This window comes from Labeo rohita, chromosome 6 (genome assembly GCF_022985175.1).
Source record: "Labeo rohita strain BAU-BD-2019 chromosome 6, IGBB_LRoh.1.0, whole genome shotgun sequence".
Taxonomy (NCBI): Eukaryota; Metazoa; Chordata; class Actinopteri; order Cypriniformes; family Cyprinidae; genus Labeo; species Labeo rohita.
Genome location: NC_066874.1, coordinates 28,820,873 through 28,848,295, shown reverse-complemented (window position 1 = coordinate 28,848,295; position 27,423 = coordinate 28,820,873). Strand labels below are relative to the sequence as shown.

General features: G+C 35.4%; 1 protein-coding gene across 1 annotated transcript; it reads left to right on the top strand.

The window, feature by feature from the left end:
- The first annotated feature begins 1,618 nt into the window (after positions 1-1,618).
- Positions 1,619-26,609, top strand: LOC127166441 (immunoglobulin-like and fibronectin type III domain-containing protein 1). The gene is made up of 24 exons (XM_051111708.1): positions 1,619-1,690; positions 8,286-8,383; positions 9,017-9,139; positions 9,270-9,409; positions 9,490-9,589; positions 9,676-9,711; positions 9,801-9,846; positions 10,143-10,329; positions 10,415-10,528; positions 10,610-10,778; positions 10,856-11,128; positions 13,645-13,986; positions 14,179-14,259; positions 15,424-15,488; positions 15,582-15,723; positions 15,881-16,174; positions 16,316-16,615; positions 16,754-16,933; positions 19,757-19,885; positions 19,981-20,060; positions 20,892-21,084; positions 23,594-23,887; positions 25,935-26,255; positions 26,360-26,609. Exons 2-24 carry the CDS (start codon positions 8,338-8,340, stop codon positions 26,362-26,364), a joined length of 3,660 nt encoding a protein of 1,219 aa, XP_050967665.1. The 5' UTR covers positions 1,619-1,690; positions 8,286-8,337; the 3' UTR covers positions 26,365-26,609.
- Positions 26,610-27,423: the final 814 nt, after the last annotated feature.

The window sequence follows — 27,423 nt, the reverse complement described above, 5'->3', positions numbered from 1 at the left end:
AATCTATTATTTTTTATAGAATTGCTGTTTAGTCTGTAAAGTATTTAATGTAATTACATCATAAGTATCTATAATTAAATGACAAAAAACAGAATTCTTCTTCAAGAGAAAAGTAATTAAATTACAGTAATTAATTACTTAAGTCCTAAGTTATTGTTTCCCTGTTTTACAGTCTTTTTTTTATTATTTCACTTCTGCGTATGTCTCATAAACTTCTATTTTTATTGTTTGTGAGGGTATTTACATCTATTTGATTGTGTATCTATATGTATACGTATGGATATATCTGTCTTTATTTGATGTATTATGCTTGATCGTGTTTTGAATGTTGCTTTTATATGTGACCCTGGACCACAAAACTAGTCATAAGGATTTGAAAGGATTTGAATTACAGGTGCATTGACAGTATTCTCAAGCTTGCGGTCATCCCTGTTGCTTGTGCACCTTTGCCTACCCAATTTCTTCCTTCCAGTCAACTTTGCATTTAATATGCTTTGATACAGCACTTGTGGAGGGTGTCAATGATTGTTTTCTGGACAATTGCCAAGTCAGCAGTCTTCCCCAATAGTGTGGTTTCAAAGAATAAAAGATACCCGGAATTTATACTGTAGGGATGCTTATTTAATGAAACTCAAATGTAAATATTCTAATATTTTGAGATTTTGACTTTCATGAGCTGTATGCTCTAATCATCAAACTTAAAACGAAAAAACTTTTGAAATGTTTTACTTTACGTGTGATGAATGAAATGAATAAATGAAAGTTTAATTTTTAAAATAAGTTACAATAAAAAAATAACTTTTTCATGATATTCTAATTTTTTGAGATGCACCTGTATGTATTGAATAAATAAGCTATCCATCGATGTATTTTATTTTAGGATAGGGTAATATTTGGCCGAGATACAACTATTCGAAAACCTGGAATCTGAGGGTGTAAAAAAATCTAAATATTGAGAAAATCACCTTTCAAGTTGTCCAAATAAAGTTCTTAGCAATGCATATTACTAATCAAAAATGAAGTTTTATATATTTATGGTAGGAAATTTACAAAATATCTTCATGGATATCCTAATAATTTTTGGCACAAAAGAAAAATAATCGAAATACAGTGTATGGATTTGTGGTCCAGGGTCACATATTTTTATGAATATTAACAAATATTATGTACTTTCTACATTAATTCAAAAGTAAATAAACATTACAACTTAACAATATTTAGAAAAAAGAATAGAAACATTTAAAAAAAGATATGCTTAACTGTCCTAAACAGTCTTATCTTTTACTTCAAGTAAAAACATTTAATTGGTATCTTTTTTAGCCTGTTTCTGCTTAGGAGGGTAAGCCTACTTACAGTTCAGGGTGATTTGCCATCATCCTTTTAGCAATCTAGAGGTGAAATATTTAATTTTGCTGCCACTCAGGTAAATCTGAACACATCTTCAACTACCTCAAGATGAAATTAACATTTCATTGCTGCTAATCTCCTCTATAATTTCCTCCCCTCCCTGTAGGGGGAACTATGTCACCAAGCCTGATGACTCTCCCTGGCTGTTACTGGGTAGTTAAGACTGTGATAGAGGGACATTGCTATTAAATTCCTTGAAGGATTTTATTAGCTTTATGAGACACCGTACCGGACTATCACACTGTTAAGCAGAGCTTAGAGAGAGGAGCTCACTTTGCTGTTGGTAAGTTAACTGCCAATCTACTGTTGCCCTGGACATTGTGGAAAATAATTATGCTTGTGACATCTCAATATCTTAATCTGCTTTGGTCTGTCAAATTCCTGTTTAAGTTTTACCATTTGCATTCTCAGTCATAAGCATTCAAGTAAACTTTTTAACTTAATCACAAAGTAAACAAACAGAACAATAAATCTAAACCTGATGAAGCAAAATGTATTACTTTGTGCATGAAGTGGATTTGCACCGTAGTAGATTAATTTTATTCTGCTGACGCTGGGTTTGTTTATCTTAATCAACCATTTATGTGTCAAAGATTTGTTTGGTACTAATCTATGATTTGCTACCTCTTGGATGACTCACACTGTTCTGTTGAGACAAAATATAGACATATTTCATCCTCAGGAGACACCTGAATGTGCATTTAACCTTTTACTAAGCTCTAAAACATTTTCCTCCACATGCTCTAGTATATTCTCATCGATTTTGGATTGTCAGGATAGTTGTATCCTTCAATCTCCTCAAATGATCTTTGTTTAATGACTTAAATTTATGTGGAACACATTAGCAGTAAATTTAAATAATAATGAATTAAATATAATTAAATATATTAAATATAAATATTATTAATAAATATAATATAATATATTAAATATAATTAAATAACTAAATAAATACAAGTAGAGCTTTTAAATTAATTGGTTAATTCAGCATAATTAATTATCGCAACGATAAGGTATGCAAAAAGTAATTTCAAAATACATCATTTTTAACAAACTTTAAATTTTTCTAATACATTTCTTTTTAACTTATCTGCCACAATAATGTTTTTGAATTATTGCTTGGAGGCAAATGCTTATATATTTGATTAATTGCACTTAATTCATCAGCATGCAATTACAATTTTAATTCAGATGACAGCCCTAATTATTATGATAACCATTTAAACAAATTATAACAAGAGTCCAATACAAAAAAATGAGAATTATACTTGCTACAATTTGTACACTGATTGTTTGGTGTCCTTGCTAAATGACTTTAGCATAATAAAAAAATAAAAATCAAAGTCTTTCTATATAATCCAGAAAATGACAGGGGATTCAGTTGCTAAGAGGATCCAAACTGGCTCATTTTAAAGTTCAGAGTCGTTAGATATGTTCCCCTCCTCCTAAGCATTTTAAAGTTTTAGTCCTATTTGATTCACACACAATCAGCTGAGACATTCTGGCTCTGTTCCCAAACCCAGTGAGCTGGCTTGCTGTCTCTTAAGGAGTACTGTATTGGCAGCACTGTACAAATAGCACTTTCAACAACATGCATGGGAGATTCATCTTACAGTTGATTTCTGTTATCATGCTAATAACCATAGTTAATCACAAAATATTGAGTAAACCAGGACTTTTTTTTTTTTTTTTAACTGTGCACACAGCAATGCACCATGGGATTGTCCATGCAATGCTGTTTTAGAAATCAGCCAAACAACAGGTATCTTAGGCCATAATGATGCTTTCAAAACAGCCTACGTAGGCAGTGCACGTTTTGGACTCAAGCCATTGTCAAGTGTTCTAGTACCTTTGGTGCTTGATCTCTATACAGTGAGCTTTGCTTTAAAAGCTTTAAAGTTCCTGCCAAAGCCAAGAACATGTGTGGCAGGTGTCCGGATTTAACATTAGCATGCTTGGAGGTCCACGTGGCCCATTAAAACTAACCCCACTTTGCATCAGGCATCTGATCTCAGTCAGTGCACCACAGGCTTGCTTTCAGCCACACTTCCTGAGCCAAGAAAAGAGCAGCGCCTGCGTCCCTGTGAATTCAGGGGCCAAATGTTTGAGCATGTATATTTGACAAACCAAAGATTAACACTTTATTAACAAGATAAACATTATTCAGTTGCGGTAAAATAAACACAATATTCAATTCGTAAAGTGAAAGCTTTTTGCTACAGGGAAGATTTTAAAGATTCAGCAGTGTTTTTCCAATGTGTGTTTTCTTTAGAAAGGGCACCTCTAAATCATGTTTTTCACAGTCGAGGAAATGCACAAGGTGCTTAGTGATTCATCAGAACATTGTGACATTTACGATGAGACGATCTTGTTTATATGTGACATGTGACCTATCAAGTGACTGTGTAACTTGCGACAGGCCTAAAAAGGCCAGTCTTGGGAACCCTATAATGCCACACACATGTACACCAGGCCATTTCAGATGGCTTGAGATGCATAAATCAAAATCCTAATATATCTTTATTAGATATTCCTGATAGGTCAAAGGCCGGTTAGAGCGCAACATATAAGATTCTGAATTTGAACTATAGCAGTAGATCAATGTTACATAACCATTTTTAGGCAACGGACATGTTACATGGGAATTTGAGAGATTTGTTATAAAAATCTATGATACATAGCCAATTGCTTGACATTACCTGAGTTTGTCAAATAAAAACTTATGTCAACTTGAAATAAACCTAGTTTACCTATAACATAAAAATTAGGGGATTTTCATGAACTTTTTGCCTGCATTCTACACTGAGAAAAAAAAATTTGGTGTAGAATTTACTTTTAAACAATTCTTACTCAGATATTGTTATAAAATGTAACAAATAATTACAAAGCAAGTAACACTAAATTTTTAAGTACAAATAGTATTTTCATGTAAAAATGCTCTCTGATCTTAATTCGAATTTAGATATCTTGACTTGAAATAAACCCAGTTTACCTGTAACATAAAAATTAGGGGATTTTCATGAACTTTTTGCCTGCATTCTACACTGAGAAAAAAAAATTTGGTGTAGAATTTACTTTTAAACAATTCTTACTCAGATATTGTTATAAAATGTAACAAATAATTACAAAGCAAGTAACACTAAATTTTTAAGTACAAATAGTATTTTCATGTAAAAATGCTCTCTGATCTTAATTCGAATTTAGATATCTTGACTTGAAATAAACCCAGTTTACCTGTAACATACAAAAATTAGGGCATTTTCATACTCTTTTTGCCTGCATTCTACACTGAGAAAAAAAGATGGTGTAGAATTTACTTTGAAACAATTCTCACTCAGGTATTGTTATAAAATGTAACATATAATTACAAAGCAAGTACCACTAAATTTTTAAGTACAAATAGTATTTTCATGTAAAATGTTCTCTGATCTTAATTCAAATGTAGATGTCTTGTCTTGAAATAAACCCAGTTTACCTGTAACATACAAAAATTAGGGCATTTTCATAAACGTTTTGCCTGCATTCTACACTAAGAAAAAAACATGGTGTTGAATTTACTTTGAAACAATTCTTACTCAGATATTGTTATAAAATGTAACAAATAATTACAAAGCAAGTAACACTGGATTTTTAAGTAAAAATAGTATTTTCATGTAAAAATGTTCTCTTTTCTTAACTGACAACCTTGAAAAATAACTTTTTACAGTGTACAGTGTATGTAAGTACTCATATAAGTACTAGTTCTCAGTAATGAAATGACATTTCCACCTTGCTTAAAGTGTTCCACGGTAAACGTCTCATTTATTTCCTGACCTATGTTTCAAAAGAAAGAACTCAGCGAGTCCGGAGATCACTCAAAACATGTCAGCATTGCATGCCGCAGTGATATGTGTTGATCTCCTTTTAATGCTTGAGGCCAAAATATGAGTGACACCTGCTGACTTCTCCCATCACACACGACAAGGCAAATGATTGGAGACAGACGGGGCTCCTCTTTAACTCAATGTCACTTTCTGTCACCTGGCTCAAATCCTTGTTAAAAAACTGTCTGACACCAACAGGGATAGTTTGCATTCTCTTTGAGAAGACTGTTAAAAGAACATACCATACACTGTCTGACCAAACTCATGACCGCGCTCGAGATCGGCCCCCGTCGGGCAGCATTTGGAACCTGTTCAAGAGGCGGATGATATTTCAATGAATCATCTGCACAGCAGGGGTTTTAACTATATTGAAGGTGCCAGAAAAACAGTGTCATCAGCTGTAATTCTTCTAAGTGATGCTGGGACCTAGTGATCAAGTGATCTTAAGAGACTCTAGAAATGCAAGGTGAATGATTTACAGTCTGAGAACATTTGATTAGTGGAGTCACGCAGGGCAGTGGGCATGTTCTGAGGTTATGATATTAAGATTAGCACCTTGTTTACCTGCTTGATGAACATGGACTGAAAGGTCTGAAAGCCATACAATCACTTAAAGAGAGCACTTTGCATAGATTTAAATACATTTCAGCAGGACTTGTGGTCTGAAGCATCAAGGCCTGCAACTTCTCAAAATTTATGTAAAAAATTATTAAAACATTAAGCATGCACAAACACTTTATTGTGGGTTAAAAAATTGATCTGATTGTTTTTCAAATTAATCATATACTCAAAAAAGGAGAAAAAAAGCATGCATCTTTTTTGAAGCATGAGTGCAACATTTCAGTTGTAGAAAAATATTTCCTGTCTTATTCTCTGGATTGATGGTTTCCAAAAAAAAAAAAAAACCCTTCTATCAACTATTACGTTGACTCTGCCTCAACAATTTCTTCGGCGAAGCCTTGCTATTATCCCGCAAAGCAATTTCTGGTATGACAGTGGCACTGTTTCAAAAATTACAGGTCATACGTTCAGTGTAGAGACCAATTTTTATTTCTTGTCACCAGCCAGATCTCTATCTATCAATGGTCAGTATGAGCATGGGGGTTATTCGGAAATGCAAATTTACAAACAATTTATCATCTGTCATCAGAAATGGTTTACTTGCTTGGTAAATAAACAAAGGTACGAATCTTTCACTGCTTAAGTTTGATAAATGACACTAAATTTAGCCCTGGTGATTACCCCTACAGGTTATTAATGTACAATATTTACAATCATGAAATAAATGAAAAGGCTGTAACACCAGATTTGACTTAAAGGGATAGTTCACCCAATAATTAAAATTCTGTCATTAATTTCTCACCCTCATGTTGTTCCCGTAAGACCTTCATTAATCTTTGGAACACAAATTAAGATATTTTTTATTAAATTAGAGAGCTTTCTGACCCTGCATATACAGTGATGCAGCTACCACATTCAAGGCCCAGAAATGTAGTAAGGACATTGATAAAATAGTCCATGTGACATCAGTGGTTCAACAGTAATGTTTTAATCCTCGACAAGACCTTTTGTGCGGAAAGAAAACAAAAACAATAAATGACAGAATTTTCATTTTTGGGTGAACTGTCCCTTTAAAGGAGAAGTACATTTTCAAAGATTTTTTTTCAGATTAACATATAATGTACTCATCCGCTTGTCATCCAAGATGTTTATGTCTTTCTTTCTTTATTTGTAAAGAAATTGTGTTTTTTGAGGAAAACATTTCAGCATTTTTCTCCATATAATGGACTTCCAAAATGCGGCAAACGATTCCAAATGCGGTTGTAAATGATCCCAGCCGAGGAAGAAAGGTCTTACCTAGCGAAACGATCGGTTATTTTAAAAAAAATTATACAATTTATATACTTTTTAATGTCAAATGCTCGTCTTGTCTCACTCTGCCTTTTCCAGTTTATGACAGTTCCCATCTCATGTTCTCCCTCAACTTCAGAATCACCCTATATCGCTATTTTACCTTTTTTGTTAAGGGTGTTTGACCTTCTTTGCATGTTCACTTTGCAAAGACTGGGTCGGTACTTCTGCAGCGATGTAGGATGATTTTGAAATGATTTTGAAGTTGAGCAAGAAAATACAATTGGAATTTGTCAACATACCCTAACTGTCTACACTGTAAAAAATAAAAAACACAATTTGTTGAGTCAGCTTTAAAATAATTTGTTACCCTGCTGCCTTAAAACTTTAAGTTCAGTCAACTAAAATAAGAATATGAAATGTTAAGTTGCACTAAGTAACAATTTAGATATTTGTGCTTGCTAAACTTAACAGATGGGTAAGTAACCCAGCTGCCTTAAAATTTTAAGTTGATTCAACTCAAATATCTAAGTTGTCACTTAGCATAATTTAACATTTCAAATTGAATATACTTTTGAGTTGACTGAACTTAAAATTTTAAGACAGCCAGGTTACAAATTATTTTAAGTTGACTCAACAAATTGTTTTTTACAGTGTAGAATCAGAAAACACAGAGTTCAGGTAGAGCAAGGCAAGATGAGCGTTTGAGATTAAAAAGTATTTAAATAGTATTTTTTAAATGAAAATAACCGATTGTTTCGCTAGATAAGACCCTTCTTCCTCGGGATCATTTACAACCGCATTTGGGATCATTTGAAGCCGCATTTACACTGCATTTTGGAAGTTTAAACTCGGGGCACCATAGCAGTCCATTATATGGAGAAAAATCCTGAAAAGTTTTCCTCAAAAAAACATAATTTCTTTTCGACTAAAGAAAGAAAGACATGAACAAGGGGGTGAGTACATTATCTGTAGATATTTGTTCTGGAAGTGAACTTCTCCTTTAAAAAGACTAAAAACACCAACTGTTTTTTTCCCTCATTAAGTTACCATCATCCACTATAATTTAAATGATCAAACAACTCAAATTTATTGTAAATGTCTATTAGTTTGTCATTCTTTCTGTAAATAAACATTTTTTCGTTAATATTTTTCTGTTTGCAGACAGAACTGCATTAAAGCCAAACCCAGAGGAAATCAGAGGATCATAATCAAAATGTGGAAGAAAACAAAAGTGTCTGATCCGACCGCAACAGGTCAAGGTAAAGCTTCAATGTTTTCATTAATTTATAAATTATTTATTTCATATATATTTAGAGAGAGAGAGAGAGAGAGAGAGAGAGAGAGAGAGAGAGAGAGAGAGAGAGAAATCCAGAAAATGAATGAAAAACAGAATTTGGTAAAGATAAAACTTACTTTGAGAAAAAAACAATAAAATAAACCTTTTAATAAACTGCTGGTAAATTGTGTATGTTTAATTTAATTAGACATGCTTTTTGATTAATATTTTTAATTAAACCGTTAAAATAGAGTCTAGACAATTAAAAAATTGAAAAATTCAAACAGAAAAAAAACAGAATTTGGAGGGAAAAAAATTAATGGATTTTATAGTGCCCTTACGTATGAAAAGTTAATTTGCCAACACAGATAACTCTGTTTTTATTCATTTTCATAAATCATGTTTTTTATTGTGCTATCATGTTTTAATTTATTAATTATTATTTAATAATTAAAATAAACTATTTTATTTTTTATTTTAATCACTAATACACCAGTAATGCATTCAGTTCATAGATACAGCACATATACATATTATACCAGTGAAAATTAAATGCAACAAAAATTCTTTTTAATAAAAGTCACTGTATTAATATTAACACATTCTGTGTCATCAGTGGGCATCAAAAAGAAATCCAAAGTCCCGGGAGTCATGATCACACAGTTTATAGAAGAAATCCCTGAGGGAAAGAGCCATCCGGATTTCACCCGAAAACCTATAGCTCTCACGATTCAAGAAGGTATGCTACTCTTGTCCTTTTCTACTAAGGTGTTATTCACACACACAAAATGTTTAAATAATAACATATATCAACTAATTAATCATAGTAATTGCATATCTGCCATATACATTTTTTTGTAAACTTGCAGGTAAACTGGCTATTTTCAAAGCAATTGTAGTAGGTGATCCCGCTCCTGCTATAACATGGGCCAGAAACAACGGTGATATTTCAGATCCAAAGAAATATCAAACCAAGTTTGACCCAAATTCTGGTGAACACACTATTGAGGTGAGCTCAGTCTTCCTTTAATCTCATAAAAGACATTCCTGAATGTATATTCCTAGTTAAACTCCTTGCACTTTTTCTAGATGCCAAATGTTTCTCCAGACCAAGCAGACACCTACAAATGTTTTGCAACTAACGAATTTGGAAAGGCTATGGTCACTGTTATACTGAACGTCATTGAAGGTATGGAAATTAAGACTTTTCCATTCTCAAGACTGCAATCCATGACCCCAAACATTTGTAATGTGTTTGTGTCTGTTACTATTTAGTGGGATTCAAAAAGAACAAAGCAAACCAGGAGACCAGTGAGTATTAATAATATGTGTGGTACCTCATGTACTGTATGAAACTTTTTAAATCAGTGGTTTGATTTTTCTCCTCATGCATTTTTCAGCTGCAACAGATCCAAATGAGCTCAAGGCTGTCCTGAAAAGAAAAAGGTGTTGTAAATCTTATGCTGTAAATATAGACAAAGTTATTTTAGGCAATCTCTGTGACTAATGCATTAACAGTACTGCACATTTGTTTTTATTCTAAGATATGAAATGTTGGGAGAGATAAGGAGACATGGTCCCCCAAAGCTTTAATAAATTTGAACGGTAGAAAAAAATATATACTGTTAGAAATTAGGTTTAAAAGTTTGATATCCTTCACAACCCTTTCCCAAAATATATTCCATATCCTATAGCCATACCTTTTTCTTTAATCAAGTGTGAATTACCTCTCAACCTTGCAGTAAGGTTCGTCCGAAAACCGAATCAAGAAAAGATGGTGAAATTGACCCAAAGTTCTGGGAGATTTTGCTGAGTGCCGATAAGAAAGATTATGAGCGCATCTGTGCAGAATATGGGGTGACTGACTTCCGCTGGACGTTGAAGAAACTGAATGAGATGAAAAGAGAGAGAGAACAAGAGCAAGCAGAGGTACGGTTTTGGTTTGTTTTTTGTTTTGTTTTCTTAGATACATTTTCTACTTGAAATGATATTGTAATCATATTTTTACTCACAGTTCATCAAGAGCATTTCCAACCTCAAACACATTGATGTGAATCCTGATGGATCTGCTTCTTTTGAACTTGATCTCAACCTTCTAGATGCCAGCAGCAGAATTTTCATCTACAAGGTAAATTGACTGGTTATTATAACACATCTGAGCTCAGGTTTGCTGAAGATCTGGTCTGTAAGCTTTTGCTTTGTCCCTCAGGATGGCGAGATGATTCCATATTCTCGAGATCTTGAAACGGATATGAAACACGACCTGAATCAAGTTGGCAGGAAATACATCTTCACAATTAGAGACCTCGTCCCAGAAGATGCTGGCCTTTACCAGTTAGACGTAGAAGACATCAATGTGTTCTCCACTGAATTTAAGAGTAAGTTAAAGTCAGCCTTACCTAGTTTATAACGCAGTGTAATAATACTGTAAGTAACCAAGAGCACTTTCTCCTAGTTCCAATGGTGGACTTTCTAGTCAAGTTAACAGACGTGAAAGCCATGGAGAGGGAGGATGCCATTTTTGAATGTGTCCTCTCCAAACCCTTATCTAAAATCATGTGGGTCGGAAAGAACAATCGATTAGAACAGGGAGACAAATATGACATCACCGTGTCCGAAGACAAACTGATCCACAGGCTGCGGGTGAAGGACTGTATGCAGGTGGATAAAGGAATCTATGCGGCTGTGGCTGGAATCAAATCCAGTAATGCCTGGCTGATAGTGGAAGGTACAGTAAGATCTCAACATTTTCAAACCATCTCTGAATTCGACTTCAATAAGCGACTAACTGCACCAATGCTGCAAACCTAACTGCATTTTTCAATAGAGTTACAGCAGATCGGATGTTTTCAAGATTGTTATCCACTAACAAGGGGTTTTTACGTCACATCTTATTGTGCAGCTTCAAAACCAACTAAAGTGAGTCAAAGACCATACAAACTGTCAAAGAATGCCCTCTCTTTTGTTCAGAATGGGGAAGTCTGATTCATTTTAGCCAAACAGTTGATTTATGAGTCACATACGAGTCATCAGTAGTATTCACAAAAAGCATGTAATTTAATTTTTCTTTTTTAGAAATATAAAGAGTTTGTTAATCAGTATTTCAAATTTTCAAATTCTTCTGTTAGTTGAATTGGGTGATAATATACTAATTTTAACAAAGATTATTATTTGTGATTTTTAAAAGAACTTATATTTGATCATTGATGCTTATAACAGGGGATTTAAAAATGTGGTCCAGGGGGAAAAATATAGGCTATTTAAAAATAAAAATAATTTTTAAAGTCTGTGTATAGGCAATTCAGAGAAGTGTTTCTAAACACATTCTAAATGTTAGAAATGTATTGCTAAAACATGTTACGAAAACTGTGAACTATGTAGTACTGAATTCTGGAGTTAGACCGTTAAACAGTTTCAGACCATTTTTGTGTTCAGGATTTTTTCATGTCATGTCTCACTGACGCAATGGACTCACTGAGCATGGCCTCTCCCCTAAAACTATAAGAGGTGTTTTTGACTTGAAGCAGCACTGCGCAGACCGATCAGTGTTTGACATCAAGGTTCCGTGAGAGTTATAGAGAACAGAGGGCTCTGCATGCATCTGAATCGCTCTGGCAGTACTTTGATATCATAGACTGTTCAGCGCTACCACAAAACAAACACACCTAATAACTAGAGCGTATTACTGACATTACCGTTAGTTACTACAGCCTACAGTTTGCTTGCCAGCTATTCGTTCATCACATAAATGCACATTACCTAGCTGTGATAACTGACTAAACAGCTCAGTCTCTGTCTCTTTAATTTATTCTGCCAACTTTTTTTCAATGGAAAGTAATTAAAGCATCTTAAAAAAAAAAAAAAAAAAAAAAAATCGGTAAAAGGTTGCTAGATGATGTCATACATCAGTTTGCATATTCATTACGTCATTGCGTCGTATTTGCATTCTGCCCAGTTGGTCTCTCTCCTGCTCTTTTTAAATTTTAATACAGCCAAATTGTCAATAAAATGGTTTTCATTTATATATATTTAGTTTTTGTCAGACAAAACGAGATTCATGTGAAATAGTGGCACAAACACAGTCCATTAAGACTACACAACCAGCTCTCCCTTCTGAGCTGTTAATCTCCACTAAAATCCTGATTTCCAATGGAGACGTCGACAGACGGAAACACTGATATTGTTTGTATTTGACAGTCAAGAGAGGTGGCAGCTTTCACACGAGTGGGCGTGGTTTCAGCACAGACAGAGGACACGCCCCAGCATTTGAGAGCAGAGAATACTGCTTAGTTTTTCAGGATTTTTATTTTGTCTTATTTTATTTACTTGCCCTTATTTTTTTTATCATTCAAATTTGGCTGGGTGGTCACTTACTGAATAGATAAGATGCGTAGAGAAACGTTTGTGCACAATGGCAAAACAAAGAATCACGCTCGTGCGGCAGGTTTGTCCAAGTTGTTGCTGTTAGATGTTTTTTTGGGGGGAAAAAATGGGTCTGAAAGTGGCTAAATCTAGCGACAAAGCTGCTAGGTTGGAAACACTGAATTTGTTTGTATTTGACAATTGAGAGAGGCGGCAGCTTTCCCATGAGTGGGCGTGGTTCCAGCACAGACAGAGGACACGCCCTCAGCATTTGAGAGTGGAGAATACTGCTTATTTTTTACAAGATTTTTATAACTTATTTTATTTACTTGCCCTTATTTTTTTTATCATTCAAATTTAGCTGGGTGGTTAATAACGCATTTTTCGGTGGTGTGAAAAACTCAGAAAATATATTTATTATTGCTTTACATGGACACTAAATAAATAATGAAGAAATAAATTTAAAATAAAAAATAAACTTCAAACAGTACAGTGATATAGTGAGAACAAAAATAATTATAGTAATAATGTAAATATTTTCCAAAATATATTTTGCAAGTATTATATACTACTTTATATCCACCTTATTTTCCAATGCCAAATTAAGCTGTTTTCTGGTAATGTGATAGACTGGTTTATAAGACACCGTAGGGAAATAACGAGAAGATGCACTACAAACCACTGTGTTCATAGTTAAGATAACACATTAAAATAATATGGTAAGACACACCAGTTTGCAATATCAAGCAGCAAAAAGTTACATTACAGCAATTTATCTAATAAGACTTGTATATTGTGCTTATAGTATTTCACATTCTTGTCTGTTTTCTTGTTTTGTTTTGTTTTTTTGTTATGCCCTGTTTGTCATTTGTCTTGAAACAGCTGACAACAATCTAAATACTAAGGGCAAAAAGAAACCCCGAAAAACAACCCAAGCCGGAGGGGCAGGTGTTGACCTGTCAAAGATCGCTGCAGAACAGCAGGTCAAGCTACAGAAGGAAAAAGATGAGAGAATTGCGGCTGTCAAAACAGCCAGAGCTGAGAAAGAGGCAGCAGGTGCGGTGGACAACAGCGGTGGTTCTGCATCTTCTCCTGGAGATAGTTCTAGAGCAGAGAAAGAGGTCAGGAAAGATGACTCCGGAGACTCTAGAGACACTGGAAACACTGGAGACACTGGGCTGGTGGGGAATGTAACAGACACTAGAGGAAAAGACACAGGGAAAGGTAGGAGAACAACACTAGTACATTAAATAAGGAAATTTTATCTTCTGCCACATTAAGACACAAATTGCATTGCTATTTCTAATCATGCAAAAACATTCATACATTTTTAAGTGTGAGTCTAAATGGAGAAGTAATAACGCGGCCCATATTTGTGCAAACAAATGACACTGATCAATTTATAATGACTTTCAGGATTTTCAGGGGAGAAAATGTCAAAAAGTGGAGGTGTGACTACAGGTTCGGATGAAGGCCTGCTGTCTGGAGACTCAAGCGGTATAAGATTTGATGGTGTACTTAGCACTACATGAGAAATAATAACTGTTCAAATACAAAAGCCATTAATTTCTTCATCAGTACATTAACTTCAATTATGAGTAAGTGTAGCGCTAACATTATTGTAGTGCCATATTCATGTTTAACCACAGTGTGGCACTGTATGAATGACACAGCACATGATCAGACTAAGGGGAGCAGTTGACAAGATTAATGGTCCTTACTGGCAAAGGGGTGTAATTTAGACAGTTTAGGCAAGTGATTTATAACTCAAATATAATTGATCTATCCAACTGTGTTAATAAATTTCCATTTGGTAACTCTGTGATTAACTAGCAAGCTTTAAACTTGCAAACTTGCATATTTTTCATTGTTCATTATTTTACTTTATTTCAATACTTTAGATATCACTTCAGTATTTGACAAAAACGACACATTCTCAGTCCCTAAAAACGGGGAAAATATGGATAAATACAGAAAAACAGCAAAAGGCAAGGAATTATGTTTTTGCAATGAGTTTCAACCTAAAAGTATGTGTGGTGTTAATTTTAATGAACATTATAACTACTGTTGATACTAATACACTTTTAACATTTCAAGCCCACATTAACTTCCTTGTTAAACCTGCGTTTTTCCACCTCTAAAATATTGCATTTCACCTCCCACTTCCAAGCCCAAGACACTGAGTCTCTGGTCTATGCCTTCATAACCTCTTTCTTAATCAGTCTTCTAGCTTAAATCCCTCACAAAGTTGTCACCCACACTAAACAATCTTCCCACATCACCCTCATATTCTGGAAACTGCTTATTCACTGCAAGGCTGTTGTTGTTTTTTTGTTTTTTAATTTCTACAAGTCTCAATGGTATTGAAACAATATTATTTCTTCTTTTTTTTTCTGACTGATATTTTTGGATGTGATGTTTCTTGTATAGAAGTCATTTTCCGAAAAAAGGTACAAGAAATCACAATAACATTTTATTTATTTATTTATTACTCTAAGGCGGAATCCAGCTTCCATGGTTTTCTAATGTATTCCAGTTGCATTTGAGTTTGTTTAAATTATTTTGTTTGTGAAGCTAACATAAGCTGTGAAAAGGCATTTATTAACATTTAATAATAATACATTAATACACAATACATTAACATTTCTCTGTATATTATAGGTATGAAATCAGGAGACCTTGCCAGTAACTTAAGCGCCAGCAAATCCAATAAGGATGGGAAGAAGGTATATTAATGATACTACACACTCTATTGATTTATCAATTGCTCTAAAAAGTCTGGTAATTGCTCTCTATATTGCATCTATCACTTTTGCTAGTTGTCTTCTGATGATAAAGCAAGCATATCTAAAGATGGAGGTACACAAAAGTCAGCAACAGAAAGCAGCAAAGATTCAGACTCAGGACAGAATCAGGTTGAAGTGATTGAGTGCAAGACTGATGCCATGACAACAGCTGGAGGTATTACTATTTATTTTCATTTTACAATAACGCAGCATATTACTAGTTATAAGATACAAATAAGTATTTGTATATTATATAGAGAAAACAGACTGTTTGGTAAATCTATGAATAACTGTTCATTTTGAATCCGTGTTAAAAACATCTTTACTTACAGATCTTCCTAAATTTGACCCTGACGACCTACATAAGTTCTCCAAAAATGTGGTGGTTAAAGTTGGCCAGACTGCTTCCTTTAAAATGCCATTACCTCCTCAAGACCCGACAGAGATCAGCTGGTTTAAGGATGGCATTGAGCTTTTTGATGGTGGCAGCATAAAAGTAGTAAAGGAACTAACCCAGAGCCGTCTTCAGATAAAAGACTGCCTGCGATCCGACTCTGGGGAAATTAAGATCCGACTTAAAAACCCTTTTGGTACTGCGGAGGCCTTCTCTAGGCTTACTGTGGTCGGTATGTTCCCGCTCCACTGTGTATTACATTGAATGTTTCCTGAAATAAATATTTATACACCTTCTGCCTTTTACATTCAGACTCACGCATTAACATTTAACTGACACATTAAGTCTTTCAAACAACTTCGTACCTCTGCAGACAAACCAGGCCCACCACAAGGCCCAGTAGAAGTGATTGACAGCTCATCTTCTGTCATTGAACTAAAATGGAAGCCACCAAGTGATACTGGTGGCTCTGAAGTGACAAACTACCTAGTCGAGCGTCAGCAGGTAGGGCAGAGTATGTGGAAGAAAGTGTGGGATTGTTCAGCCGACCGCCTGTCCTTTCGAGACAGAAACGTTTCCCATGGCAAGAAGTACAAATACCGAATCTATGCTGAGAACCCTGAGGGTATCAGTGAACCTCTGGAGACGGAAAGCATCATGGCTGGAACTCTAAGTGAGAGACTGCATGAGTGCTTATCATTAAAGAACATAAATTATACATATTATAAATAAATAAATAAACACTAACTAAATGCTCTAACGGGAAAACATTTTCCACTTAAGTAAGTGATCAAAACTTTCTATGTTGTAGTTTACCCTGGTCAACCCGCCCCTCCTAAGGTGGACAGCGCTTTCAAAAACTGTATCAACCTAACATGGACTCCACCTGAGAAAGATGGAGGAACCAAAATACTGGGCTACCTGCTTGAGAAATGCAAGAAAGATACAAACCAGTGGGTGACTCTAAATTCAGTTAAGGACCCTATTCCAGGTAACTTTTTTTTTCAACATTGGCTCATTATGTAGCTGTACATACAATTCACTGCAGTTTCCAAATGAAATAAGCTACTTATATTTTCACACAAAGGATCACAGGGGCAGATAATAAATTACGGTCCCTTACACAAAACTATAGGATGTTATGACCTCAAAACACCTTTACCATAGTTCTTGGTTTGTAAACTTGCTCAGTACCTCACCTGGTACATTGTACTTGCAATGTGGAGTGCTGCTGTACGAGTGTTGTGAAGCACAATTCACAACCTAAGCTCAAAGACTTGTAGAATCAAGTTAGTATGCTTTTTTATCTCACGTTTGCTTTGAGTAAAACTATCGGTCCAGTTTAGAGTAGTGTTTAGTGTAGGTGGTTTGTTATTATTTTTTTAGCGACACTCACCAGGCATTTAATTTCCAAACTGCCTTGTATACATACAATAACTAGCATAATAAAACCTTCCTAGATGTACGTTCTAGGACAAAACTGAACACACTTTTAGCTTTGAAAGTGTGCCATGTAGGAAGCAAAATAAGACTGACAGCTAAAAAAGCCAGGTTCTCTGCTGAAAATGCCCAGCTAAGAGACTTAAGAGCACAGCGTTTTTTTTTCCGTTGAAACGCTGTGGATGTTATCATACAGAATATCCACTGTTGTTGTACAAGCAGGATGATCGGTATTAGTCCCGCCCCTCTTCCACTCCGATTGGTTAGCTGACTAGAAAGTGACAGTGATGAGCGCAGCATTTTACTCAAAGTTGAACACCGTTCAACTCTCGGTGTCAAGAAAAAAAACACGCTCAGCGCTTTGCACACTCATGGGGAAAAATGCTTAATGTCATTTTGCAGAATTGACGCCACAGCCAAATTTTTCCAGTGAGCCTTGGTTGTTTTTTCCAATTACTGAGGGCTTCACTTTCAAAACCAAAGAGTTTCTGGTTCAGCTACAGTTAGACAAGAGTTATATTCTTTAACAAGCTACCCGACACTTCCCAAACCCTATCATTCAGCTTTATGTAGTTATTGAAGTAAAAATCAAAAGTGGACATGGCTAAAGTGACATCAGTGCCATGAACTTTCCAGCTAATAAACCCAATGAATGTATAGCAAGTGAACCGGAAAACCCTGATTGTAATTACTGTGTATCGTTAAGTTACAATTAAACAAGAATTATAGGGTTTAAATCTCAGCGAGAGGACATTCATTGGACAGGTCCAGTGTAAATGGAAATGATTTTTCTGTACCTTCAATCTATGTAATTAGGAAACAATAGTTTTATGATTAAATGACCTCTAATTCAAATAAAACTTAAGATCATTTCTACAAGGGTGGCTAAAGGGAGAAGTAAATGCACCTTCAGATGAGAATAAGAGGGTCTAAACTTTCTTACATGACCATAACATATCACTACTGACTATAAAGTCTTTAAACTTCACAGAAGTAGTGTAGCATTTGAATATAAAAAAAGGCACATCTACACTGTAAAAACCAAACTGTGTAGTTGTTACTTTGATCAGGCTGATTCTGTAATAAATTATAAATACCTAAATATATAAAACAATATTTATTATTTAAATTAAACTAGTCCATTTAGATGTTTTCCAAGATATAGGAAACTTTCACAGTGTTCAGAATCTGAGGTTGGAATAATCTAACACTTTATATATTCTTCTGGGTCATAAATATGCAGTATTTTGTAACAGTGTTTGAGTACTTTCTAGCCGAAACACTTGAGCACATCAAGCTGCATCTTGTAATCATTATTTTGTACATTAATAACTGATGACATGCAATCCTACATAAAAACTGTAATTATACGATTTGCTGAAAACAGCGGCTGCAGTAAGCCATCTAAGGTTATTTCACTCTGAATCCTCCTTACCAGATTTTACAATATTAACATTAAGTTATATTAAGTATTATCCTTCCCTCTAGTCAATGTGAAACAGGCACAGGCACTCCTGACCAAGGCTCTCAGATGTAAGCTCTTTCACTCTCATCCAAACACTTGTCCTCCCAGTAAAATCAACAAAATGTGTTAGAGTTATTGCCATATTCTTTTAATTTATTGGGAGCATTAAAAAAACAAAGTCAATGGAGCAAGTCTCAAACCTGCAACTCTTAAAGCAAGAAATATTTCTCTGAGCCACAACAACTCATGATCAGGCCATGAAGAGGCTCAGACCCCCTAACACTGAAATCCTATAATAGCCCCTGGTAAGGCTTTAAATGGTGTAGCACTTTACCTGAGGCACCTCTTATGAATTTTCACAGAACCCTCCAGTCATTTTCAAGAGCTTACCGCCTCTCTATTTCCATCACATTTTCCCAGCTGCTTGATCACCCCAGAAACCAAACCCCTGTCTCTCATAAGCCAACAATGTCTCATTAACTAGAAACATCTTTTCTTTACAAACCGCTATGAAACATTTTCTTTTATTCAAGCACAACTGTTACTTTTTCTAAAGATCTTGTCACTTCTACATCTCACAAATGCAGTACAGACTCTTCATTCACTCCAGAAATAGACTGATATCAAATCATCCTAGTGAGCGAGTCTCCTAATGGAATTAACACAATCTCACCTATAATTAAAGGAAGCTCTTTGATTTCCTTTGATACATACTTCAGACAATTCCCTCTAAAAATAATCTCTACATGATAAAGGCAAGATTCAAACCTGTTCTTAATGAGCACAACAGCACAATGTGTCATGTCTCCACCAGTAGACTAATTATGCATCTCCAGACATGTTGGTTATCAAGTCCCTGGCTTTACTTGACATGCTACTATGACAATTAAAATAATCTGCTTCGCACAGCTCTGAAGTATGCAGTGAAGGATGTCTCTGAAGGGTCAGAGTATGAGTTCAGAGTATCAGCCATTAATATATCTGGGCCTGGAGAACCCAGCGCTCCCTCTGCGATGGTCTGCGCTAAAAACCCCAACAGTAAGTTCTGTTCATAATAGTTTCTTAAAAGAGAATATAAATGTATGACTTTGAACTGAATTGAACATTTTGTCTTTCCATCCAATAATTTTCAGTCAAGCCCCGCTTCAAAGATCCTGTAGACTTCATGGTTGTAAGAGCAGGAAATTCTATCAGAATCAAAGTCGATTATGAGGTACTTTGATATATTCTGCATGCTGTAGATTAAACTATGTGTCAGCCTTCATTCCCAAATGAACATGTCTAACATTAGTAAGAACATGTACATTTGGCCCAATGTAAATTAATGTTAATAACTTGGTAATCGTTTGCAGTTTCTGCTGTACCACATAATCAGTAGATAAAACACTTTGCAATCTCAAACTTCATTCCAAATCACATACGGATTATATCAATTCATTTTTTACCAATTTAAGTCAGTTTTACTGAAAAAGTGCAAATTTACAGAACATTAGAGGACATAAAAAGCTTAACTAAAGGCTTGATGGAATACACTATATGACTTTTACAATCTGAACAGCTTCATACATTGTAAATAGTTACAGAGAAAAAAAAACTACTGGGAATCAGACATTAAACGACTGAGGATCACACATTTACCAGACTTTTGAGTCATTCCGAACTCAACAAACTCAACAAACTCAGAGCATATGCCTTGTTGCTAGGAGACGCATGACAAATGAAAATATTGTGTTCTAAAATCGGCTCAACATATTAAACGTGTTTGATATCCTCTGTGCTCATCACACACTATGCAATTTTCTATGAAATCTTTCAGCTCAAATCTTCAGAGTGCAGACTGACTCTGACTTTTGGCAACTAGCATAGACTTGTCCAGACTGTAAATCAGAGCAAAAAAAGTTGTACAGAGTATTCCAAGCCTTGAGCACGCAATAATAACCAAGGGGTGGTGGGGCTCACAGTAGCAATGGGTCAATTCTGCTCAGTACCTATAATCAGTCACGATTTTCATTCTGTCATTTCCTTTCAAACTGTTCATCTCAAGGGCTCACCACAACCTGACATCACATGGCTGAAAAATGATGAACCTGTGTCCCCCTGGGTCAACATCATTAATGTTGAGGACTCGTCCACACTTGTCATCCCCTCGTCAAATTATTCAGACTCAGGTGTTTACACAATCATGGCAAAGAACTCGAGTGGACAGTCCAGCTTTGACATAGAGGTCAGAGTGGCAGGTAAGTCAGTTATCTGAATGTAAGTAAAAACATTAGTGCCTAGCACTTATCTGCAATACAGAATGGATCAGCCTTCTCTATAAAATGTCCTTAAAGGGATTCCCATTTTCCACAAGTTGATATGATTCATTAGGGTCTTAATGGAAAGTCTATAACATACTTCAGTAGTGTAAAAAACACCCTTTTTACCTTGCCTTTTTTAGAGCGAGCCGGGTTTTTTTGCATTTGCCTTTAAAAGCTAATGAGCTCTGCTCGCCCCACCTCTGTAGGGTGGCGAGCAGTGCTGTTTTTTTCAGCCAAATTTCAGCCAAATTTACCCAAAACTTGCTAACTAGCACATTATTAGAAAAGGCGATTTGCAAAGATGCATAAAAAAACCCTTATATTCACTTCTGCCATACGTAAAGCTTGTGGGAGCGGCCTTGGTTGGTGTGACATCACACAGACAAGATGCTGAGAATGGCTTGATTTGAAAAAGGGGATATTACTTATAAAGTTTTAAAAAATACTACTGGGTGAATTTTTATTATTATAGGGTGGTTGTGTACACACACTGCCAACACACATTTATGTTCAAACAACATGTAAAAGTGAGTTTTGCATCCGATGATCCTTTTAAAACAAGGTACTACAATCCTATGATGTTACAAAGAAAATTATCTGATCAAAGATGCTACAAATTAAACTATTGTTTAATAGTTATTAGTTTTAAGTATTACACAAAATATTTGAACATTATTGCAAGATATTCAGACATATAGAAATCTGTGGGTGGCAAGGCTAAAAATGGGAAAAGACCTCAGTGTCTACTTTCAAACTAAAGTATATCATTTTACAATACATGAGATACAAATAAGGATGCAAATTTCGATAGCTATAAATGGTATTATTGGTTTTTGGCTGAAAGAGAAAATGGTCAAAATATCAGCTGAAAAGATATGCCTAAATTGAAAACAGAAATGGGACTTTATTAAAAATGTGATCTACTAAGCATCAAACATAATAAAACATGATTACAAAACAATTTCAGGAAGGGACCAAACAATACCAGAATTACCAAAAGTACATGAAAACAATACACACATGCAGCTTTTGGGCTGAATTTTGGTTTGTAGCTTCAACAAACAGTAGTAAACCACTGTAGATCAAATACATTTATTTAGAGCAGGTGTTCTCTATAAAACAAGCCCAAACACAGCATAATTCAACATGTAGATCTTGAGATAATTCTTAAAGAGTGGCATTACATGCTGCTTTGTTAAAGCTATAGGATCTGATCACTGGATCACTTATTTGCCACAAAGAACCTTTTGTGAGACAGAAAAGTTCTTCAGATGTTAAAGGTTCTTTATGGAACCATTTAGATAAAAAGGTTCTTCTATGGATTTGTGAAGCACATTTATTTTTAAGAGTGTAGGGATGCAGACAAAACAGAATAAATGTGGTCATTGCTTTCAGTGGCAAATGCCTGCTGTTTGGGAACGCAGTCATGTAAGAGAGTTCTGGGAGGCAATTATACAGAAATACTTTGATGACAGACTTTGCTTGAGCATTCAAAAATGACCATAACAACATTTCAAATGCTGTGCAACAAGATCGGTCCGATGGTTAGTAAAGTTATGCCATACCATAGTGCAAAGTCACTTGACTTTTTTGATGTGCATGGAGGAATTTATTTTCCACGAACTCAATTCCATTTTCCATTATTCCAATTAACTCTTTTTCACAAAAGTCAAAAAACACCCCCAGCGAACACAAAACGTTTTTTTGTGAATTAAGCATTTTTCTTTAAAAACTTGCCATCTCCATTGCTCATTTCTTATGCGATACTTCAAAATGCCCATAAAAACAGGATGATGGAAATAGCTATTTTCATGTATGCATTTTTCTTCCTCCCCACAAAAAATAAATAAAGAGATGTATAAAAAATGTATAAAAATAAAATTGTGTCTCATTTGACTGGTTGGACCAGCCATCAATCTGAGTGAGCTGGTGCCAGTCTGGCCTTTATTGGCCTCACCACTGATAGAAAATGTAAGGAGATCACTTATAGCATCTTAAATCACTGCCATATCAACAGCTTCCTTGTATATACTGTATGTGCAATCCCCATTTCAATATCTTGCCTGTAGTGGCCTTTATAAATTATTCAGAGAGCAAAAGCAGACCAAAGTGCATCACCACTGTGAATGTGACTACACTGTCCAGTTTACCACACTAATAATTAGACTTTGCTGCATTCAGGAGCAGCTCTAAGCAGGGGCAGTGCCCTTGTGTCAACAAGCAACTCTCTGTGCCCCTGTAAATTCATATATAACCAAGTATTTTTAATTAGTCTACTTTCTGTAAGGCTGTTTACATGGCTAAATAAAACATGTGCCCAATATGCACCACTACTGGCTATAAGGTTCTTTGGAGTACACAGTTTTAATTGAATCACTCATGAACCAATTTATCACTTTCATCCCCTGCCGCTGTAAAACTTCCTTTCTTTGTCTTCTGGCTATAGATGAACCAAAGCCTCCAGGCCCAGTGGTGCTAGAACAGGTTGTTTATGGCAAAGTCATCATTACATGGGCTCCGTCTCCAGATCAGGAGAAGGATGATCGACTGCACTACATGGTGGCAGAACGTGATTCTAACACACGTGTTTGGCGCACAATTGCCGACCGTCTGTTTTGCAACACTTACACTACCTCTGTCCAACCTGGTCGTGAATACCACTTCAGAGTCTATGCAAAAAATGATATGGGACTTTCTGATCCCTCTAAATCACCAACATGGGGTGTTAATGAGCTGAGAGGTGGGTTGCTGGAGAATACAAACAAGTGCTCACTCATTCACTTGTTATTTTAATCAATTTACAGCATGTGATAATATTCTGTTGCATGAAAGGAAGAGTTTAAACCAAACTGATTCAAGATTTGTAATGGTTGCACATTTTGATACAGTTGTGAATGTGTACTGTGAGGCTTTCAAGATTAATGACGACTGTAAAAGCATCATGCAAGTAGTTTATGACGCATGTGTGATATTACAGGTCTTCTGAAGCCATACATTAAGGTAGTGTGAAAAAACAGACCAAAATAACAAAGACGTGAGATTCACACTAGTTTTTCTTGGTGCATGACAGTTAATGAGAGAAATAGCGATGTCTGATGCCTTAACAAATCATTATTTCGAATTTGATCTTTACAATGACTCTGATTTTCAAACTACTTTAAATGATTTATTCACAAGTCTGACTGATCTGGACTAAAGTTCAACTCACTGACTCAAAGATCCGGTCGCAGCAGCACATTAAAGGGATGCCCAAATTAAAAGTTCACCCAAAAATGAAAATTCTGTCATGTTAATTACTAATCCTCATGTTGTTCCAAACCTGTAAGATCTTTTTTTATCTTTGGAATACAAGTCGAGATATTTTTTATGAAATCCATGTGACATCAGTGGTTCAACCATAATTTTCTGAAGCTATGAGAATACTTTTATACTTTTTTTTTTTTTTACCTGATGTAGAACCCAAATGAGCTGCGCCTTGTTTGCAAGCAGAGGAATGTGCGCGTATGCATTGTGAATGTGTGTCAAAGACTAACAAGGAAGAGAAGAAATTGTTGAATAAAGTCGTTTTTTTTGTGCACAAAAAGTTTTCTTGTAGCTTCATAAAATTATAGTTCAACCACTGATGTCACATGGACTATTTTAATAACGTCCTTAGCAGTGCTGCCAAGTCGCAGGAATTGGGATACTCTAACACTGTTGCCATGGGTTGTTTTTGATTGGTTGAATTTACCAAGGGAACCCCGACAAAAAAACCCGTGTATTTAATCCCCTGTAATGCAATTTCTAACGCGCGACCCCCCCTTGAAACGCGATTGGGCTAGTTTTGAGTAGCAATTGGGCAGGTTTTGTTGTGAAAACCTTTCAACCCTGGTCCTTACTACATTTCTGGGCCTTGAACACAGGATCAGAAAGCTCTCGGATTTTATCAAAAATATCTTAATTTGTGTTCCAAAGATGAATAAAGGTCTTATGGGTTTGGAACGACATGGAGTGAATAATTAATGACAGAATTTCCATTTTTGGGTGAACTATCCCTTTAAAAGAGAAGTTCACTTCCAGAACAAAAATTTACAGATAATATACTCACCCCCTTGTCATCCAATATGTTAATGTCTTTTTTCTCCAGTCGTAAAGAAATTACGTTTTCTGAGAAAAACAATTCAGAATTTTTCTGAATATAATGGACTTCTATGGTGCCCTGAGTTTGAACTTCCAGTCTTCGCAAAATGAACATGCAAAGAAGATCAAACACCCTTAACAAAAAAGGTAAAACTGCAATAAAACAGCGTCATGAACTGGACCAAACAGAGTTCAGGCAGAGCAACACAAAACGAGCGTTTGACATTAAAAAGTATATAAATTGTATTATTTTTATTAAAATAACAAATAGTTTCGCTAGATAAGACCCTTCTTTCTTGGCTGGGATCATTTACCTCCACATTTGGGTTCGTTTGAAGCTGCATTTAAACTGCATTTTGAAAGTTCAAATTTGGGGCACCATAGAAGTCCACTATATGGAGAAAAAGCCTGAAATGTTTTCCTCAAAAAAACAATTGTTTTTATGACTGAAGAAAGAAAGACATGAACATTTCAGATGACAAGGGGGTGAGTACATTATCTGTAAATTTTTGTTCTGGAAGTGGACTTCCTTGAAGAGCAAGCAGTATAATTCTCCTCTCTCTCTCTCTTTTTTTACATAATCTTAAAGGTTTGGTATGACATGATAAATAGCTAACAATCACAGAAATTACATTTTTGGTAAAACTATTTTTTTTTCTCATTTCTAGTGCCACTAGTCACAAGCTTACCAGCTAAGATAACATTTGAGAGACCACCTTCCATCTCAGTTCCACTGAAAATCCACAGTCCACCACAGGGTTATCAGGTGTACATGACCTGTGCTGTCCGCGGCTTCCCCACACCACACGTTGCGTGGTACCTCAACAACGTCTGCATCAACTCCAACAACAGCTACTACATCACAAATGCATATGGCGTCTGCTCTATGTACATCCTCAGAGTTGGGCCAGAACATAGTGGTGAATACAAAGTGGTGGCGGTCAACTCATTCGGCAAAGCAGAATGTTCCACCAAACTCAGAGTGAGAGGTATGTAATGATTATTTCCACTTTTGAATATCTTACTGGTACCATGAAATGCCATAACAAATTACATTTTTATTCTGATTTTATTCTTTTTGATTTATTCACAGATTGAAATTCAGCACACTGACAGCCAGGTAGCTTGTGTACTGCAAACATAAAAAGTAAATTATTTTAAGTAAATTATAGCTGCTTTGGAACAATATGCATTGCGAAAAGCACTACAGCACTGGCATAATCAGCCTCAGCCTCAGCCATCAGCCTATCGCTATTTGTGATATTTTATTAGATAAAACCAGATTTACTATCTGCATATTAGCGCTGTGATAGCTGTAATACTTGAAGGCGAGCTGTGTTTATTAAAACGCAAAATAAACAGTTTTCTGCTAACATTCTCTGGATGGTCACTTCAAAAATGCAAGATAATATTAGCATAGGTTATTACACTACATTTTTCCCCTTTTAAATAAAAGCATTATATAGACCAACAGACATGTTATATTTCAAAAAAACTTTCAAGTACGTCACTATACCAGAGTAAAGATCACCTGCCTTAGGCCAAATACAGTAGATTTTGTACAAAAGTGATATAATCAATGCCTCTGCTGAAGAATAAACAAACTCATTTTGCTGCTTACCTTGTGGAATCAGGAGGTGTTTCGGGTCGTAGGGTGACACTCGTGTTTACTCAATTTCCTGAAGTCCAGAGATGTCTCCAGGCTAACTCAAGCACAGGTCCTTGCAATTTGCCTGGCTCCAGACTTTGAGACAAGCTGTCTGGGCACGTCAAGCTTGGTAAACCCCTGTCAATGTAAAATGAAACCTTCCCTCAGGGCTGTGAAGGAAATATGCTGCCACATGAATATATATATTTTTATTATTTTTTTTTACAAGGCCCGGCATTCATATCAATATGAGCCCCTGAATATTATATCTGTAAAAGCTTTATATTTAGACATAATCAAAATGCAATGATCAAAAGGCACATGTATTACCTGCACTCAAACAACTCTTACCAGCTACTAATGCCTTAATTTTAAGAGCCATTTAAGATACACTTTAATTGTCCAATAAAAATGCAATATGTTCGGTCATGTTACAAGAGTTCGTCATCCTACTGTAAATGGCAAGGCCTGTATAGGGCAAGTGTCTACATTTAGGACACATGCATGAC

Excerpts from the sequence above, each read along its gene's own strand:
- LOC127166441 (XM_051111708.1), top strand. The coding sequence starts at position 8,338 with ATGTGGAAGAAAACAAAAGTGTCTGATCCGACCGCAACAGGTCAAG. Across the intron at positions 14,260-15,423 it reads GCTGTCTGGAGACTCAAGCG|GTATGAAATCAGGAGACCTT; the intron begins GTATAAGATTTG and ends TGTATATTATAG. Across the intron at positions 15,489-15,581 it reads CCAATAAGGATGGGAAGAAG|TTGTCTTCTGATGATAAAGC; the intron begins GTATATTAATGA and ends CACTTTTGCTAG.